Source organism: Camelina sativa, chromosome 6 (assembly GCF_000633955.1).
Source record: "Camelina sativa cultivar DH55 chromosome 6, Cs, whole genome shotgun sequence".
Lineage (NCBI taxonomy): Eukaryota > Viridiplantae > Streptophyta > Magnoliopsida > Brassicales > Brassicaceae > Camelina > Camelina sativa.
The window spans coordinates 16,655,523-16,675,455 of NC_025690.1; the positions used below are offsets into that span (position 1 = coordinate 16,655,523).

The 19,933-nt window shown below is 33.6% G+C and overlaps 4 protein-coding genes across 8 annotated transcripts in view; 2 read left to right on the forward strand and 2 right to left on the reverse strand.

Annotated features, from left to right (window-relative positions):
* Positions 2,423-4,199, forward strand: LOC104791798 (probable pectate lyase 4). The gene is made up of 5 exons (XM_010517768.1): positions 2,423-2,646; positions 2,824-3,175; positions 3,291-3,501; positions 3,590-3,658; positions 3,740-4,199. Exons 1-5 carry the CDS (start codon positions 2,520-2,522, stop codon positions 3,974-3,976), a joined length of 996 nt encoding a protein of 331 aa, XP_010516070.1. The 5' UTR covers positions 2,423-2,519; the 3' UTR covers positions 3,977-4,199.
* On the reverse strand, positions 4,273-6,915 carry LOC104791799 (exocyst complex component EXO70A1-like). Its single transcript, XM_019246820.1, has 2 exons — positions 6,164-6,915; positions 4,273-5,788 (listed from the first exon to the last, which is right to left on the reverse strand). Exons 1-2 carry the CDS (start codon positions 6,686-6,688, stop codon positions 4,403-4,405), a joined length of 1,911 nt encoding a protein of 636 aa, XP_019102365.1. The 5' UTR covers positions 6,689-6,915; the 3' UTR covers positions 4,273-4,402.
* Positions 11,421-12,557, forward strand: LOC104791800. The gene is made up of 4 exons (XM_010517771.2): positions 11,421-11,713; positions 11,876-12,022; positions 12,121-12,321; positions 12,420-12,557. Exons 1-3 carry the CDS (start codon positions 11,489-11,491, stop codon positions 12,313-12,315), a joined length of 567 nt encoding a protein of 188 aa, XP_010516073.1. The 5' UTR covers positions 11,421-11,488; the 3' UTR covers positions 12,316-12,321; positions 12,420-12,557.
* Positions 16,292-19,933, reverse strand: part of LOC104791801 (thyroid adenoma-associated protein homolog) — a 12,261-nt gene continuing 8,619 nt past the window's right edge. For 2 of the 5 annotated variants that reach the window (XM_019246821.1, XM_010517772.2), the window contains exons 7-10: positions 17,889-19,896; positions 17,506-17,665; positions 17,090-17,170; positions 16,292-16,531 (exon numbers count right to left, since the gene is read on the reverse strand). In XM_019246821.1, coding sequence (XP_019102366.1) covers positions 17,918-19,896 — 1,979 coding nt within the window. In that variant the 3' untranslated portion in view covers positions 16,292-16,531; positions 17,090-17,170; positions 17,506-17,665; positions 17,889-17,917. The remainder of the gene's footprint in view (positions 16,532-17,089; positions 17,171-17,505; positions 17,666-17,888; positions 19,897-19,933) is intronic. The other 3 variants (XM_010517775.2, XM_019246822.1, XM_019246823.1) reach the window with 3 other exon arrangements.

Here is a 19,933-nt window from a genome sequence, read left to right on the forward strand (position 1 = left end):
TTCAAACATGAACACGGAAACATACAAAATATACATTAATGAATATATGTATAGTATAGCATGTAGAAGTAACTGATGAAAAAATCCAAAAGAGAAGAAAAGAAGTGATAAACATCATTTATTGAAAGGAAGTAAGGAACCATATCGCGTTGACAAATTTAGCATGCATGTAACGCATACAGATACAGTGGATGCTGATGTCAAAGCTAGTAGGAGAACCACTCACGTACGTCTCTCACTCTTCAATGTGGCTCCACAAAACGGTTAGTAATTTGGTATGGGTACTTCACTTTATACTCACTTCTCCACTAATTGGTTAAACTCGAATGCCCAATTGAGTTGGATTCATGATTAATATAGTTTGTTTGGTATGGTTGTAATGGAGACTCAGAATACAACTAACAATAATAGAAAGTAATTGACCAAAAAAAACAAAAAATGACAACTTGCAAGTTAAAAAATCTATGCTAGTTCTTAAAAAAAAAAAAAAGAGTAAAAATTTAACTATAATTTGTGTGTGGCTCGTAGGATACGACAAACACCACCAACATCGCCGTCGTACATGCATGATTTCATTAAATTATTTTTTATCTTTCTACTATTATTTCATGAAATTTCATTTTCGACATAACTGTACTTAAGAAATAATATCAATTGTGATTGTTGAATTTAATTCGTGGTACATGCTTGGAATAAATGCAATTAGGCTTGTTTAACTCTCAAAGCTGGGATATCTATCAATTTTTATTTAAAGTAATGTTTTTCTATATTAAAACATGTTTTCTTTGATTAATAGTAGTACAAATTACAAGTTTCAAATCATAATATCTAAAATAGTATTTGTTTTCTCGTCGATCGGCAGGGATCTGACGGCCATATACACATTCTTTTGTTTTTGGAATTATGGTTTTGAGTGTCCACAATCGCTAATTCTACAGTTATACTCCTAAAGGGAATGAAATAAATAACATTTAAGAAACCGAATTATGAGATATAGAACTTTTTTTAGCACGAGAGATTGCTAGCTAAAAATAGGAAGTTAATGGCAAATTAAAGTTTTGTTTAAAACTGACAATCGAATTGTCCACGTGACCCATAAACGAATTTTTGCACTAGTCCACCCGCCCTAAATTAATGTATCATGATCTATCACTTCAAAGCTGCTGGGACATGTACCAAATTTTTGTTTAAAGCAATGTTTCTATATAAGAACTACTTTTCAATAGCAAGAACTACTTTTTCAAACGTTTATCGCCCATAATTTCTTAAATCGTATAACATCACAACATGTAAGTTAGTGTATGTATTACTTATTTTCCGTCGGTACGAGTATGATTGTGACGGCAATTTAATTTACTTTGTTGTTTTGGAAGCATGGCACAGGTGAGAGAATTCGGGAGGTCCCAAATCTAAAAACAGTCGGGTTTTTTGTTATTCATTTCACAAGGATATTATTATTAAAACAAATATCTTTACAAACGGATAACCACAAACTTTAGCCCCAAGAACAAGGAATACATCAGTCCTAGTTCGGGAACGTGATCCGACATCAGCAAAACTAGACAAACAAACTAAAGGCTACGATTATGGAATTTCTAAATTTCTGTCAATCTTCTCTCATAGTTGCTTTCCAAAGAAAAGATGAAGTCATCAAGAAACCGTCAATTTCAGAACTGATGCTTCAAGTCCTCTTGTCTTCTTGTTTACATGGAGCCTCAACTGAGGTGAAAAAATAAATACAGTCGGTTAGTCTAACATATTTGTAAGAATAAAAAATGTTTGTAAGATTATCTCTGTTTTCAACCAATAATATATTTGAACAGAAAAATTGAGAGACCTAACCATTTGAACTTACAAAAGATACCCTTATAATGATAGATCATTATTATTATCAAGCACAAAACTTCTCTGCTTATGATCAACTCAGTGTATGAATCGCAGATCAAAGATTCAAAGTTGCATCTCTAGCTACCCCATATAATGTATTAGATTTCCAAATTATATATATAGAGGTCTCATTCATATGTTTGTTTATTAAGAACTACGTGCCCATGTTCGACCTTTTTGTGTATCCAAAACCGCTATTCCTATAGTTTTCTCCCAAGAACCAATTCAGGTTTTAGCACCAATCGATACCAACAATATTCATGCATAATTAACGAAATCAATGAAACGAGCAATGTAATGGTAAACATTGTATTAGAAAATGAACCAAGCTGGAACCGGTTGAGATATCATTAACTTTTTCACAAGAGATTACTAAAAATAGGGAGATAATTGGAACAAAGCTCAATTTCAAGGAGGCGTTAATGACACGTTTTAAGATTGACTATTGGACCAAATATCGGGTACTAAGTATAATAATTTTACCCGGTCCAAACCGGTTTGGTAAACCGAATCATCTCGATCTAGACTCTAGAGAATCTACTTTTGTCGTGTTCGTGTGACTTTGTCGCTCAAGCACCGACGGGGTGAACAGAGACACACACACACGATACGACGTCGCGTAACAACGAACGATGGCGTCGCTACCATACGCCGATGCCGATTGTAGCCTTAGAGCTTTAGCTGGCCGTGCCGAGGGTTTCGGCCGCTTCGCCGTCGGTGGTCTCCACGGCGATGTCTACGTCGTCACTTCTCTTGCAGGTGATGTCTTTGTATTCGGAAAACACACATATCTACGAATCTATAAATATTGGTTACGCTCGATGCTTTACCGATGATCATATTGATTGTGAGATGCATTGGTTGATCGATTTGAGAAACCGAATCTTAATTGTGGCTGTTTGTATTCGAAAGATGTTGAGATTGGTTTATGTGTAGATGATGGACCTGGGACTCTTCGTGAAGGAGGTAGGAGGAAAGAGCCGTTATGGATTGTGTTTGCAGTTTCTGGAACTATTCATCTCAATTCATACTTGAGTGTATCGTCTTACAAGACGGTTGATGGAAGAGGACAGCGAATCAAGCTCACGGGGAAAGGGATACGACTAAAGGAATGTGAGCATATCATTATTTGCAATTTGGAGTTTGAAGGTGGTAGAGGTCATGATGTTGATGGTATTCAGATTAAACCAAAGTCTAGACACATTTGGATTGATCGGTGTAGCTTACGCGATTACGATGATGGTCTTATTGATATTACTAGACAAAGCACTGATATCACTGTTTCTAGGTGAGAGTAGATGATTTTTTTTTTTTTTTATTGGATGGTTAAGGAAGCTAGTGTTGTTGTTGTTGTTGTAGGGTCTTTTCTGGTGATTAATGTTTTTTGCATGTGGTTTCTACAGATGTTATTTTGCACAGCATGATAAGACGATGCTGATTGGAGCAGATCCTTCTCATGTTGATGATAGATGTATCCGAGTTACCATTCATCATTGTTTCTTTGATGGAACTAGACAGAGGCAACCTCGTCTGAGGTTTGGCAAAGTTCATTTATACAACAATTATACAAGAAACTGGGGATTATATGCTGTTTGTGCTAGCGTAGAAGCGCAGGTAAAAACTCTTTTCTATGATTCCAATTGTAGATCTTATGTCATTGCTTCATATCTCAACTGAGGAACAATTGTGTTTCTGAAATCAGGTTTTCTCTCAATGCAATATATACGAAGCAGGAGTGAAGAAGAAAACTTTTGAATACTACCCAGAAAAGGTTGATTCTTGCTTTTCACTTGTATTTGGAGAAAATCTTGTTTTTCTTGTTAATTCACATCTGGTGTTGATTTGTTTGTAGGCTGCTGACAAGGAAGAAGTGAGAGCTGGTTTAATACGATCTGAAAATGACTTGTTCTTGAACGGAGCTCAACCTTCCTTGTTGACAGGAGCCAGTGAAGAATGTGTGTTCCATCCAAGCGAGCACTACCCGACATGGACTGTCGAGCCACCATCAGAAACTCTCAAGCAAATTATGCAAATTTGTACCGGTTGGCAATCTTTATCCCGTCCTTCAGATCATGGAGTTCCTAAGTAACAGTTGTGGTCCGATTGTTTTCTTGCATATCATATTGTTCTTCCTTAAGTTATTCAAGAAGTGAATAAGGCTTTTGTTCGTCAGCACATTATTTTCAGAGTACGCTGTTGTGTGTGATTTTTGATGCTTTTTTCTTTTTTTGTGATAAGTAATTGGCTTCTTGAATGTATAATCCCTGAATCAAATTCTTTGCCAGATTTATATCAGATTCGGTTATTATACACTAGTTGTTAAAGCATTTCATAGTTTTTTTCCTTAGATGTAGAAGACGACGAACTCAGTAGAAATTATGTAAATAAAATCCCAATGTTGTTTTCGTTCTCATTTTCTGTTGTACACACAATGCAAACACAAGTAGCCGTACATTTTTTTATATTTCACATCATGTAGAGTGGAGCATTCAGCCAAAACCATGGATCCAGTCTCTCAGCCTGAAACACATCCAAGCGATTTCCAGGACGAAGAAGACGAAGATGAAGAAAAAGAAGAAGATGCATGAATTGGTGTTCCGTGGAATAGATCGGAGATGTAATTCTCCAAATTATCTGGCTTGAACCTCACCAGGATCTCAGTATTTCTCTCCTGGCCGAGCATTGGTAAGTACTTCCTGTAAAACTCTCTGTATTCTGGTACAAGTTTCTTTGCTATCGAAACCTTTAGTTCGTCCCTAAGTTTTGCATCTGGTACAACTCGTGATGATTGTTTCACATATGCTTCCTCAAATGCCGTGTGAAATTTTCTGAAATATATTTTGGCCTCCTCTGGTGATAGGTCTGTGGGTTCCTCTGGTAAAGACATGAAAACATTGGACCATGCTGCTATCTCATAATTCCCAGCATAGGCGCTGAGTTTATCTTCATGGTTAGTGAGCCAATCATCTCCAAGGAGATCCCTCAGTTGAGTTGAACGAACCGTTTCAGTGATGAGCTGAAGGTTGTTAGCAAGGAAAAGGTAAGACAGAGAAACATCCTTGTAATGTTCTGCTTTGGTGTCTAGTTTGCATAGCAAAACCAGGATAAGCCAAGCAAAATGGACCGAGAGTGCGTGATTGTGTTGTTCATCTTCCGAAATTGGAGTTCTGACATAAGATTCCAGCAGGCGGGTGTCTCTCGGGATTGGATGATCTGCAAGGATTTCAGAAAATACACAGCTGTATTTAGAAAGGGAAGAGATGAAGCTCATTGTTGATCGTGTCAGTTTATGAATCCCTCCTCCAGGTGTAAGGGCTTTCGTGGAATCCTTCTGAATGGTTGATTCAAATTCCGTGAGAGCATTGTGGATTGAGACCTTTAGTTTCTGCAGCGTTGTGAGTGCCTGAGATTTCACACCAGCTACTCCATCGAAGTGGAATATCATCTCTATGTCTTGCCAGAGATCAGAGATTGCAGCTTGCAGATCCATTAGCGGGAAGATCCTGTCATGAGATTTTTTCTCCTTGGCAACAAATTCAGGGAACTTGAAAAGGTTAGTGGCTGCTTCGTTTGCAATCTCGTAAAAGCACGACTCTCTTGTTGAATTAGAGGCAGAAAAAACATGATCACAAAGAAGTTTTTCTCCACGGAAGAGCGTGGCAATGCCAATCTTTGCAGCTTTTATCCAGTTCTTGATCATATGCTCGAGGGTGACCCAGTCCATTCTGTGAAATCTGGAGCCTTTGTAGATTTCGATCCCGAGCAAGCTCAGTCCTTCATCTACGATCGATTTTCTGATCCGCTTATAAATCTTTACGCACTCTTTACCATATCCACAACTGATCATACTCTCGGCTATCGCCTTTAGGTCAGACATCACCACAGCTGCAGCTTTCTCTACCTTAGTGATCGATTCACCAGCTTTCCTCAACTCATTGTCACTGTCATAGTCGTCGTCAGATCCCATAAAATCTTCAAATTCAGAATTGCTGGAGGTTGAGGATTGACCGGAAACTGATTCGGGATCAAGCTTGTCTCTATTTGAAGATAATATCTGGAAGAACTCTTTNATCATATGCTCGAGGGTGACCCAGTCCATTTTGTGAAATCTGGAGCCTTTGTAGATTTCGATCCCGAGCAAGCTCAGTCCTTCATCTACGATCGATTTTCTGATCCGCTTATAAATCTTTACGCACTCTTTACCATATCCACAACTGATCATACTCTCGGCTATCGCCTTTAGGTCAGACATCACCACAGCTGCAGCTTTCTCTACCTTAGTGATCGATTCACCAGCTTTCCTCAACTCATTGTCACTGTCATAGTCGTCGTCAGATCCCATAAAATCTTCAAATTCAGAATTGCTGGAGGTTGAGGATTGACCGGAAACTGATTCGGGATCAAGCTTGTCTCTATTTGAAGATAATATCTGGGAGAACTCTTTTTCGAGTCTCGCCATGGCGATCTGCATCAAGGTCTGTGCAAGAGCAAGCTTTGGAGATTGAGAGTCTTCAGAGACAAGAAAGTGCATCGCTCTGCGCAAATCGCGGACACATCTGATGAACTCTTTGGCTTCTCTTCTACTATGGTTGAACAGAGAGACGATCTTAGTGAAGGAAGGCGCATTAGGGTCCCATTTTCTGATGACAGATTCCGCTTTCTCCATGGTTTCCTCAACCATAGACTGAGTAAAAGTCTGGTTCAGAGGAGAAGCAGGGAAAGAAGTGAATGAAGAAGGAGAAGAAGGAGTATATTTAGGAGATGAGGAAGAGAAGAAAGAAAATTTCGCCATTTTCGCCATTGGAGAAGAAGCTCTCTATTCTCCTTCGTTTTCCTGAATTGGAAACGAGGAGGGTTTCAAAAATGGTGTTACGTGGCTTTTACTCTTTCTATTTTATTAATGAAGATATGGTATTTAACAATTATATATATAGAGAGATTGGTCCTTGACTCTTGAGATTGAAAGTGATGAAGATGTGCTTACCTGTGATTGTGATTTGTTAATATAGAGACTATTGACTTTGATGTATAATATACTCCTTAATTTTTATTTTTATTAACTAGAGTACAAATTTTAATTTGGCGACAAAGTTTTGATATACACGTCTAGGAGTATTTGACCATTTCAATCTGTCAACTTATAAGTTTTATATATATCTATTTTAATCAAATTTTCAATTAATTTGACTTTTTTGTAGCATCATTCGTAATATTTGTATCTTTCTTGTTTCGAAATTTTGTATTTTAGTAGAAGTTTCACTAGAAAAGTCCGAATTCTAGATTAAATATTCAGCGTTCTCTTATTAGAAAAAACGCGTGTCTGCATTTCATTTTTTGTTTTGTGTCCGTCAACGTCTGCATTTCAGTTTATAACATTATAATCTGTTATCGCTGTCCTTCTAAACTAACAGCTATATGTTTATTTCAATAGTTAAAGATAAAAGTGCTACAAAATATTTCAGTTGATTTTTTTAGCCTTATATAAAATCTAATATCATTTCGTTTGACCAAAATAAGATCTAAAGTGATGATGATACGTACTTAACTACTTATTATATTCTTGACCCAAAAAACAATGACATTTTATATTCCAACTTTGCCAATACATTACATATCATATATGCACACAAACACAAGACATTCGCATGTTAGGTAGTAAGATCAAGTTTGCAAGAAAAAGTCAAATATACGCACTCGATAAACTGTGATATGAAAGATATATACCATACATACCGGAGTCATTAGCAATTCGCATGTTTGTTATTCGTTTTACCAAAGTCAACTGAGCTTACATGATATATTTCAACCCATTTTGGCTTCAACGACTTGTGTATGTGAGTTGGCTTAATCATTATAAGCTAGTCTACGTTTTGTTACGACTCTCTCTTATATTTTAAAATTATAGACAAAATTATTTCACGATTAGGTTAGATTAGAACCGAATCATAAGGAATTTAGTTATTCTACTCACATCGTCTTCGATTACAAACAAACTCACAAGATTTTATTTTAAATCTGACAATATAATCTTTGTCTCCCAGTTCCAAATACTGCTAGACTCAGAGACTAGAGTGTGCATATGGGTCTTTAGTTTGAACTAGGTTGACATCCGCGCTACGCCTTAAAACTATAACTAAATCAAACAGATATATGCCTCTCATTTTTGAAAAACAATACATGAGATGAACGCCTTATACTGAAATTCCATATACAAGCTTCATGTGATTTTTAGAGCATTTATTTGTTTGATGTCTTGAAAAAAATGTATAAAAATATACGGTCTTCAAATAGATTTAAAAATAAATTCCATTTAAATATCTTACATTTAAAACAGGATATTTAGAGTAATAACAATAAACTTTATATTATCTCACTGAGACATGGAATCAATAATCAAATAACCTTAAGAAACCCCTTGATCAGATCGTATCTTGATCTAACCTTGCCAGATATCATATTGTCGGACTAAGCTTTTTAGAACTAAGAATCTTTAAGAAATCTTTCAAAACTTTCATTTTCAATGCTTTTGACACTTTAATTTACAGATAAATATTTGTCTAAGATCAGAGATGCAACTGATTGTCGCCAACCAAATAATCAAAATACTAAACACGGTGGGACGAATACTAACTTTGTTAAATATGATATCCTCACAGAAAGTATAGATAGAATCAAATGTATTTCTCCAACCATCCTTCCTTCGTATGGATTCGTTATAGTTCCATTTTTTCAAGATCCTTTATAACCTTAAACGCACCCTAAGGATTTTTCATATAAACGTTTTTGGATCTGTTCTTCTGATCGAATTCTTCTGATCGAATTCTTCTTCACTTCAACTTCAATCATTGATTTGAGAAGGATTGACATAGCGGCACGGCCTTGATCGGGAGGAGGGAGAAAAAGTGACGTGTAAAGGAGATTGATTTTTATTGGAACATAAGACTTAGTTGTATTAATTGTTATAATTTGATTGGATTAAGTTTTTAATGATGTGTCATGCTTAGAAGAGTTTAAAAAGCTTAGGTATCAACACCAGGTGAGAAACGTTCAAACTTTTATTGTATTGATTCGAGAACAATGTATGGGCTACCTACTTACCTGTGCTTAAATAAAAATACCCATAAAAATATCAAAGACGGATAGCCCATTTGGGTTCCATTTAGGTTCCATTTAGGTCTTGACTCTTGATCAGATTTAGATCGGATATTTTGGGTTTGGATATGGATTAGTGTAAGTTCCAAAAAATCATAATTTCTCTATTCAAATTTATCCAAACTACTAGAAGATATCCAAATAATTAAAAATATTGGATATATATCTAAATTTACATTAAAATAGTTTAAATATCTAAAATATCCAAAAATTCAAATGTTAAAACACTTAGGTTATTACAAATATAATTATTAGTAATAATTACTATTATGGATAAAAAATTCAAATGTTAAAACACTTAGGTTACTACAAATATAATTATTAGTAATAATTACTATTATGGATAATTTATAGATTATAGTACATGTTTGGGTTCGGGTTTTCGTTTTTAGTTGTTTGAATATTTTAAAATTCTGAATTTGGATTCGGGTTAGACTTTTTGGTTTGGATTCGGATATCGGATACTCGGATTTGAATATTATTCTCGTGCCTACACTTTAATGTGTAAGCTTTAGGTCTCTTATATGGTAAATGGTTATACTATACTTGGTTAAATTATATACATATAAATTTAATATGAGAAAATATTTATGTTAAAACTATTTTGCTAATAAATCAACTAAATAATTTTTATATGATAAATTTCAAATCAAATTTTATTTATATTTAGAAAAAGAACTATTAGTATATTAAATATGAAAGTTAAGTAAAAGAATTTTCTAAAAAACATGGGTAATTGTTGAGATTTTTCTATTTAATTATGTAAAGTTTCTTTAAGCTAATGAATGCATTTGTGAATATTTTAGTAATTTTACTTTGTTTTTATATGAAAAATTAGTATGTATGTATGTAAGATATATATATATATATATATATATATATATATATATATATATATATATNATATAAGATTTGGTTAAAAAGAAAAAGAAAAAAAAATACGCAGCTTCACAACTAAAAATATTGGATATTTACCTAAATTTACATAAAAATCGTTTAAATATCTACAAATATCTAAAATATCAAATATAATTATTAGTAATAAGTAATAACTATGATTATGGATAATTTAAGGTACATTTGGATTTGGATTTTTGATTAAGAGGTTTAAGAGCTGTTTGGATATTTTAGAATTCTGGTTCCGATACCGGATCCTAAAGGTTTGGATATTATGCCCATGCCTACATTTTGATGTGTAAGCTTTAAGTGTCTTATATGGTACATGGTGGAGGTTATACTATACTTAGTTAAATTATATACATATAATTTTAATATGAGAAAAGATTTATTTTAAAACTACAATTTTGCTAATAAATCAACTGAATTATTTTAAAATTATATATTAAATGTAAAATATTAGAAATAGGAATATTAGTATATTAAATATGAAAGTTAAGTAAAATATTTTTCTTAAAAAACCTAGATAATTGTTGAGAGTTTTCTATTTAATAATAAAGTTTCTTTAAGCTAATGAATACATTTTTTTAGTAATTTTATCTTTTTTTTTATTACAAAAATTAGTATGTATGTATATATATATATATATATATAAGATTTGGTTAAAAAAAATTAAAACAGTATATTCTCCGAAATAAAGAAGAGGATATAATTATTTAATATGAGAAAAGATTTATTTTTAAACTATTTTGCTAAAAAATCAACTAAATAATTTTTTAACTTATATGATAAATTCCAAATCAAATTTTAAATTTTATATTTAGAAAAATATCTATTAGTATATTAAATATGAAAGTTAAATAAGATAATTTTCTTAAAAACATGGATAATTGTTAAGATTTTTCTATTTAATTATGTAAAGTTTCTTTAAGCTAATGAATGCATTTGTGAATATTTTAGTAATTTTACCTTGTTTTTATCAGTGTTCAAGAAAGCGGTCTAGGCGGCCGCCTAGGCGCCGTCTAGGCGCTAGGCGCTCAGCAGACGCCTAGATGACCGCCTAACCCGCTTAAAATTACATACATTTTATTTTAATATTTATTTTTGATTTTTAAATTACATATAATTAAATTATTATGTTTTATATTTATATATGTAATTATAAACATTTATATGTTGTTAATATAACTTAAATAAATATATTTTTCTTACCGTTGTTTATAATTTATAATTTTTTTATTTTTATAACATATATTTTAATATAATTATATATAATGTTTTATGTTGTAAACGCCTAAACCGCTTAAAAATCGTTTAGACTCCGACTAAGCGTTCTAGGCGCTAGGCGTTGGGTCACCGCCCAGATACCGCCTAGCGCTTTGTTGAACACTGGTTTTTATATGACAAAAATTATTATGTATGTATGTAAAATATATAGATATATTTATATTTATATATATAAGATTTGGTTAAAATGAAAAAAAAAAAAACGCAGCTTCACATATATATTCTCCAAAACAAAGAAGAGGACATTTCTAGGGTTTTTTCGGCCATGGCTTGTGATGCCGATTCCTTCCAAATCCGAGATTCGACGGAGTTCGATTCTCCACTACCAAATGAGCCGACGGTAGAGAAAGATGCAGAGACAGAGGTAAAGGCAGAGCCTCCGCCAGGTTTCTTCTTCGCCGGCGAAAGACTACTCCCACTAGGCAGCTTAAAGGATCCCGAGTATAGGAGACAGTGCGATATCTTCTACGACCAGTTTCAAAAAAGCGAGGTACTTGTGATTTAGTCTTATGTTGATGTTAAGACAGATCTAAGAACCATGTTACTCACTTTGTAAAACGGATCTAGGGACCATGTTACTCTGTTTTTTTTTTTGTTCTGTTTGCTTGACAGTGGCCTTAAGAGGACGCTTAATCAATTTTCATATATTCAGGGGTTTGATGTGGACTGGGACAACTTGGATTACAAGTTCTTTGCCTTCAATTTTGCCTGGGAACAACATTATCATCCACCTCAGAGGAAGGAAGAGTTGCTCAAACTGCTTACACAGACAGCCATTGACGTATACAACAACGAATCTGTCAGACCTTGGTCTTCTTCGTATAATATTTTCAGCTTTCTGATGATTTTTTTCCCCATCTTTGATCACTGATCTTTCTTTTCTTTTTTTTTTCCTAGGGAAGCAAAATTGAGTTTGTGGAGCATGTGAGTGCAAATACAGCGCCATGTAGAGGTATTATGTATTATATAACATTTTCTGCGAAAGATGTTTCATCACCAGATTCAGTACCTAAACGGTACCAAGCAAAGGTGGAGCTATGTGGTGATGAGATTTCAGTCGCTATGGTCAGGCTAAGGCCAACACAAGACTGATTGCTGGTGAGCTTTACACACATATTTTTTCATTTTGTTTAATATTTCTCTCGGTTTGTTTAACTTGTGAGGTTAACTGATTGTTCAACTTTTGATGCATGCAGGTGACTCCGGCTTCACCGTCTTGGACTCGTTTTTATAAAAATTTATTTGATGTATTTCATGTAATCTCTTAATTACCAGTAAATGTTTGATGCTCTGTAAACATTAACATCTTTACTTAAATATGTTTATCTAAATCATGATATCGCCAGTGAAAAATGGTAAAATTAGACTAATTAGTGCCATGACACCACTCGTTAGATGATGTAAAATGGAGATTTTTCTTATACTAAGTCTGTTGAGAGTACCACCATCCAAAAGAGTCTTAAACGAATACTGAAACCTTGTTTTCATAAAAGACATTTGGTTCTAAAAAGAAAAAGAAAAAAGAAAGACAAGCTTATTATTGATATCCATAGTTATACTTATTGTTGTTCAGAATATTTTAAAGATGTGATATAAATATAATCGCAGTGATATTTTATTTGGTAACTTGTTTACTTCTTTCTCTGTGGGTAACCTTTCTTCACCCCATAATAAACTTGACAGAATATTGAACCTTTCCCTCTCCTATTTTCTCTGTGAAAATGAGCAAACCCTTCCTCCATTACACCGTTGTTACGAATGAAGCTTCGAAGATATTCGGCACTTTCCAGTCCATGTGACTTATGTGGCACATTGTTGAGTAGATGTTGTATAGAAAATGAACGTTGCTCTTCAATCCGTTTGCCGATATTGAATAACGCTTCGATACACCGTATGAAAGCGATTGCCCAACAACTCGCTAGAAAAAATCATGATCCAATATCTTATTAGGCACAATGTTATTAGTTACTTTTATAATAATCATAAGCCTTGATATAATAAGTCACACTTACGATACTCTTCTTGCTTCAGTACATTACTCACGATGCCCAAGAACTTTCCCCAATACCAGTGATCAAGAACATCCTATAAGTAAATATATCAATATAGAGAAACAAAACAACATACTGAATTATATTATATTTAAGTTATATTACATAGATTAAAAGTAGTATTACGTACCTCTCCATCATCTGAAACTTTTATTTGTTTCCCTTTTAGCTTCTCTTTCTCCTAACAACATTAAAACATAAATACAATTAGCGATATTAATTAACAAATCATATAAACATATATATATATATATATATATGTATTATGTATATATTACCAAATAGTTTTTGTTCCTAGGGATACGATCTTCGTCAACAATTTTCTTTCCCTCACTTTTATCCTGATTAAAAAAATCAATAAATCATTTAGGTAACTTATTTTAAAATGTTGAAATGAAAGTATAATGTAAATATAATTAACAATATAATTTTTGCTACCTTCTTATCTTCCTTTTCATTGTTTTTGTCTTTCCTACCTCCGATGTCCATTTTGTATGAATCCTTATACTCATAGTTTATATCACACGAAAAAATTCAGACATTTGTTCCGTATATATATAAAGGTGCAATCTTTGTAGAGTACAAAATTATGTAAGAATGTAAAAATGCAAGCATTCTATTTTATTTATTCGTACGTAGAAGTTTATCTTTTCAAGAAACTAAAATATATATTTTTGATAGACAAGACCTAAAATTTATACAACTTAGAAGGCATTAAAACAGAAAATGGAAAATGAAGAATGTGATGAAATGCAGGAAACTGGGAAAGAAAGAAAGAAGTAAAATTAAGCAAAAAAAAGAAAAAAAAATTCTCACCGGAAATTTCAGAAATGAGAGAAGGAAGGAGAATAAAGAAGACTTGGAGGTAAAAAAAGAAAAATATACAGTCAGTCGTCCACAAGTTAAAGAACATAAATATAAACGAAAATGTAGAATGTGAAATACGAAACAGTGAGAAAGAAAGTATAAGAAATATCTTACCAGAGATTTCAGAGAGAAGAGAGGAAGAAGAGAATGAAAAAGGCAATGATAAAAGAGAAGCAGAAGAGAGAAATGATGCAATGTTCAAAGGTTACGTATGTGTTTATAACGAGAGAAATAGATGAAGATTTTGCCATTTAGGGTTGGTATGTATGACAGTATATGAGTGTGTGATGTAATGTCAAAGCTTACGTACCATTTGCATTTTTAATGAATCCCATTTTCTAATATTTAAAAATTGTTTTTAAACATTTTCATCATTTTGTAAATATTGTATTAATTAACACGAATATGACACAAAAATTACTCGATCGTCACCTTTAATAATATATTTTTCATAATTACCATTTCTTTTGTCAATTTTAACATAACTAGAATTGATGATACACACACATATATATATATATATATTGTAGTATTAAGACTCGATAGTTAAAAGTATTTCGGTGAAATTAACTAATGATATTTCGTAGAACAATCCAAAGCAGAACACAAATTTTTTGAATCCGTACGCATGAAGTCATTTTATCGGAAGTTTAAATCTTAACAAAAATAAATCAAACATAGACAATTTATCTGCAAATCATTGATCTTATATAACCCCTCCTAAAATAAATATGAGATCAGTTTGTACATCTCTGTAAATAACTGGTTTTTATTTGTTGGCAAACACACACAAAAAAAAGAATGGTTTAAATTTGATTATTTACCAAAATTGTAATTGTATCTTCTGTACTGGGTATTTAAGATCAGCTATATATCTGACTAGTTAGATTAAGTTTTTGAGAACTGAAGTACTTATATATAAAGATTAATCAATACTTAATAGAAATCAATGTTTTCCCTTAAGTATTTGCTTATTTACAGCTATATATGTTTAGTATATTTAGTATTAATTTGATAGAGAGAAAAATGATACAGAAAAGGGTTATGGAAGTGAAACCTTCATTTTTTTATACTTTTATTGAAAATAGCTCTATAAAAATATCACATCCACATGATTCTTTTGTTTTTGTTTCTTTTTGATAATGATATCCACATGACTTATTTTCCATTTTCTTCTTTGCCAACCTACTTGTCAACATAAGAAACAAACTAAGTATAAAGCAAGTCCAGACAAGATATAAATGCTCGTCTTAATATGCATATGAACGAAACAAAATATGGAATTGACGTCATCATATGAACGAACCATTTATAGAATGAAAAATGTCGTACGTGTGGGAATAATGAAAGTAGAAACAAAAATCTGAAACGTAGTTTAAATTCTACATAATACATAGAATAATAATATAAAAATGTTTGCCAAAAAAAAAAAGAATAGTAATAGAAATAAGATAAAGAGTATAATAATCATATTGTTCACGGTTCACCACACGAATACATGTGTGTGTGTGTGTGTCTCCATGTATATGAGTATATCATGAGTATGATTCATGACGCTTAACATGAATGTTTCTCAGTATTTCCCTTGTTATGTTTGCCGTCAGGTGAGTACGTACGTAGTCACTCTCCTGTCACCCGTACCTTACTTTTCCGCACTTTCCGTACATAGGACAGATGAAAATGTTTGACACGTTTTCCCTTTTTTCCTGGAAGTAGATACCATGAATCTCGTTGTACATGATTAATGCTCGTTGATAAATTGCTAACAAAACAAGGAATGGGTTACTATATAAAGTTGAAGTAAATGTATGTTGGAGAAAACTAAATTGTATTTTTAGAATATCCTATCTTGGAGTTAAGAAAAAAGAAATAGAAGAAGAAGTTAGAATATATCTGATAGCATTAATTATGCTACCAAACGTTTATTAAATCATGGAATAGAAAATTCAATACAGCATATATATATATATCAGCATATATATATATGGAGGAGGTACAATTGAAGATTAGTTGACGACGCGAGAGTCTTATTAATCGGCAAATATTATCGCAGTCTTCTTTTTTTGAAGAAAAACGTACAAGAGATATTAAGAGCATCTCCAACGGTAGAACCTAATGGTTCTAAAATTTTTTGTTAAAAACAATAGAAATAATGCAAAAAGAAAGTTTAGATACATGAGATTCTAAAAGTTTTCTTTTGCTCCAATGGTAGAACCATTTGGTTCTAAAAATTTGAATTTTTGAAAACTCAACACTAGTAACACAATCAAGTGAATAACACATACAAAGTTGTGAGATGAGAGATCTCGTATTATGAAACATAGCCCTTGTGTTGTGGACTCTACATTAATGGCTCACCATACGAGATCATCAGAAGCAGTCAATAATCCCTGCAAAAAAATTCCACAGACATCAACATAACCGATTGAGAAAACAAACACAATTCAAGAAACTGAGCCACAAGAGGAGAACACAAACAACAATGCAAGAAACTGAGCCACAAGAGGAGAACACAAACAACAACATAACCGATTGAGACATTATTAGAACAGAACCATACAAGGATCCGCCAACATGTCAGTTGAAATTTTCAAGCATTCACAGAACATTAAAGGACCGATTCAAGTTTACAACCAACAGTCAACTTATATAAATCATAAGTATATAACAAGAGGTTTATTTTTTTAAGTGTTGGTTAGTGGTTTTAGCAATCAATGACATATTTTGACCAAAAAAAAAAAGCAATCAATGACATATTAACGGATTAACTAATCACCAAACTACACAATATTTATCAGAGAAAAGACATTGTGCATACACACTAATAACCAGTTGATAATCGATGCAGCTAAATGTCAATGTCAAAGCATTTACCACCCAAAAATAATTAAGTCTTCACCTAATCCACAATGACACTAATCCAGAGAATTCAATGTTAAAAACCATACCAGCAACGGTGAAGTGATACACTTCTTCACAACAAGCACAACTCATTCTTTAGTCTTTACTCCAACTGTAGTAGAACCAAGCTGCAATAAAATTCCACAAAGAACTGTGAGCTATATTTGTACAATAAGCTAAACCAATCAAAGAAACAAAAGACAATGGAAACAACATAATCAAATTCAAGACAAATTCAAACACAATACATAGACAGCTTAAAGTAAATTCGATACAATATCAAACAAACTGAGACAACAAAATCAAATTATAGAATTTAAATTCAAAGAAACCGAAATCAAATTCATGACTACTAACAAAGAAATAACCTACTTGTTGATTCAAATAACACTAATTTCGCATTTATCCAAGAACCCTAACTTATACAAGAACACTAATAACACTAATCGATCACATAAAGTACCTGGTTGCTTAATTAGTCTTCTTGGGCCAGTGGCAACAACTTGTTATTCTTGTATGCTTCTCCCTAAGAGAGAAGACTTTTGTTTCGCACTTGTGCAATTAAATTCTTCACCACTTCAACAACGCAAAAGACCCAATTCATATACATCGTGACTTTAGAACTGAGACGTAGGAAGATGGATAAAAGTCTAAGCCAAGAAGATCTTTGGTTTAAATAGATTACAGGTAACTTTCTTTTCCTTTGAAAACACTTATTGATATATCGCGCAGACAAGACAAACTGTGGGTTCATTTTTAAATATTGTAAACCCAGAATACAAAATTCAACATCATTAATGAACGCAATAAATCTAATGTTTCCGTAAGAGAGAGGTGAGAACATACATCTTAGAGAGCTTCTTCGGTGTGTGACCTTAGGGACGTTGAGGAGAGCAAGCTACGCCATTAGATCTTTCAACTGAGACGAAAGATTCGACTTTGATTTCTCCATCAGTGAGAAGAAAATATGGATCAAAACCTTCCCATATCTCTCCAGAAAGAACAGTAGCTAAGTCCACCAAAGAATCATCCAGTGAATCATCCAGTAAGTTCTGATGTAATCTGACAACTACTCGGAACATGTTACACACCAGGGGGTTCCTCAAAAAGGGTTTAAGTGCACCCCCAAGTTCAATCATATCAGAACACAGAGCTTTCTTGTCATTGCTGTCAGTTGAGAATCTGATTATGCAGTTGGAGAAGACGTAGAGACCGAGGAGATTACCATAGAGTGGCAAAAACACATCCTTGTGGTTCCCGACACCACCTAACCAGCTCTCTCTTTGTTTACTAATATGGTCTTTAGCGAAAGAAAGCAACTGATTGTGGAATTTACTCCTCCAGTCGAGTAGTTGTGCCAGGGGAAAGTCACTCATTGGTAGTTTCTGTAGATGGTAACAGCCAAACTGCAAGATTAGAAGCTTTTCTTCATGGTGATTATCGATTTCTTTGTCAAAAACCCGTCTAACTAGATCACTACCTCCCTTTGGTGGGGGTGAGTAATCTGCAGTGTTGAAGACCCATTTCGAGAGATATTGTGAATACTCGTTCCAGTGCCCAAAGACAGAAGATAAATGGTTGAAGCTCAGTTCTAAGACTTTATCTACTTGAGTAGGAACTTCCATAGCAGTGAAGAAACACTTCTGGACATCCGTAGCGAGTTTTGACCTGATGATATCATCTTCATCCTCCAACAATTTGATGCAAGTGAACCACATATCCAGAATTTGATATGCGTATACATTGCAAGCGTTTTGAAATGTGCTTGGTATATTTTCAGAGGGAATTTGGTGATTTAAGACAAGAGGACCTACGATCTTGGCTTGTTCCAGTATACCAGATGCTATAATAGCTTCTGCAGATGCATGGCGAACATTCACTTGCTCGGATGATAAGCTTTTCTCTTTGATCATGTTGACAAAGTAGGAGACACAATCAATTACGCAGCCCCTTCTTGATTCCTCTTCCTTTTCAGAATCGTTTTTGTGAAAGAACAAACCTGTGAGATGCTTCACACAAATTGCCAGGCAACACATGAGCGTACCTCGGATTTTAGCACGTCGTGTGCTCTCATATAGAGAAGTCAGCCTGCCCCAAAGATGAAGCACCAAATCATAGTTCAACGAACCAACGTAAATGCCTTCAACAGATTCCCCTTTAGATGATTTTTTGAACATAAGCAGATTCCACTGGAAGAGAATCTTTAGAATGTAGTTCTCACATTTATGGTTTTTCTCATTGTCCAAGAGCTCTAATAATACCACCTGGAGACTATTTTTCGCCCAGTTCCAAATACTGCTTGACTCTGAGAAACTGGAATCTTCTGACTTCAGAAACTGCAGAAGCCACTTCAGTGTTGCAAGACGAACTTCATATGATTGATCAGATAAACAACGAAGGAACCTTTCATTAAGGTCAGGATAATCTGAAGCTTCAGGAACTTTCTGCAATCGTAGTAGATTTGGTCTTTGAGTAATCTGGAAAACTTCCGCTGCTTCATCAGATGGTTGAAATATGCAACCAAAATAAGATACAGCTGCCTGTTCTCTAACATCAGCGATTGAAGGGTCATAATAGGAGAAACCATAAGAAGCATCTGTATCCAGGCAATTTGTAGACAGATCCAGATGCAATTTGTAGATGTCCCTTAGATTTTTGCTTTCAGAGCTTGCTCTTTCAATAACTCGCATATGATCAAGCACTCTCAAAAATGATGTACAGAGGATCGGGCATGGACACGTCAATGGAGAAGCCATCCATGTGCATTTTGAAAGGACATTGATCAATTTTCCAATAATCTGATCCTTCTTAGAGTCATCAGCGAGGTCTCTACAATTTGTATCTAGGAGATTACCAAGTTGCAACAAAATTCCATGAAGATAATTGAAGGA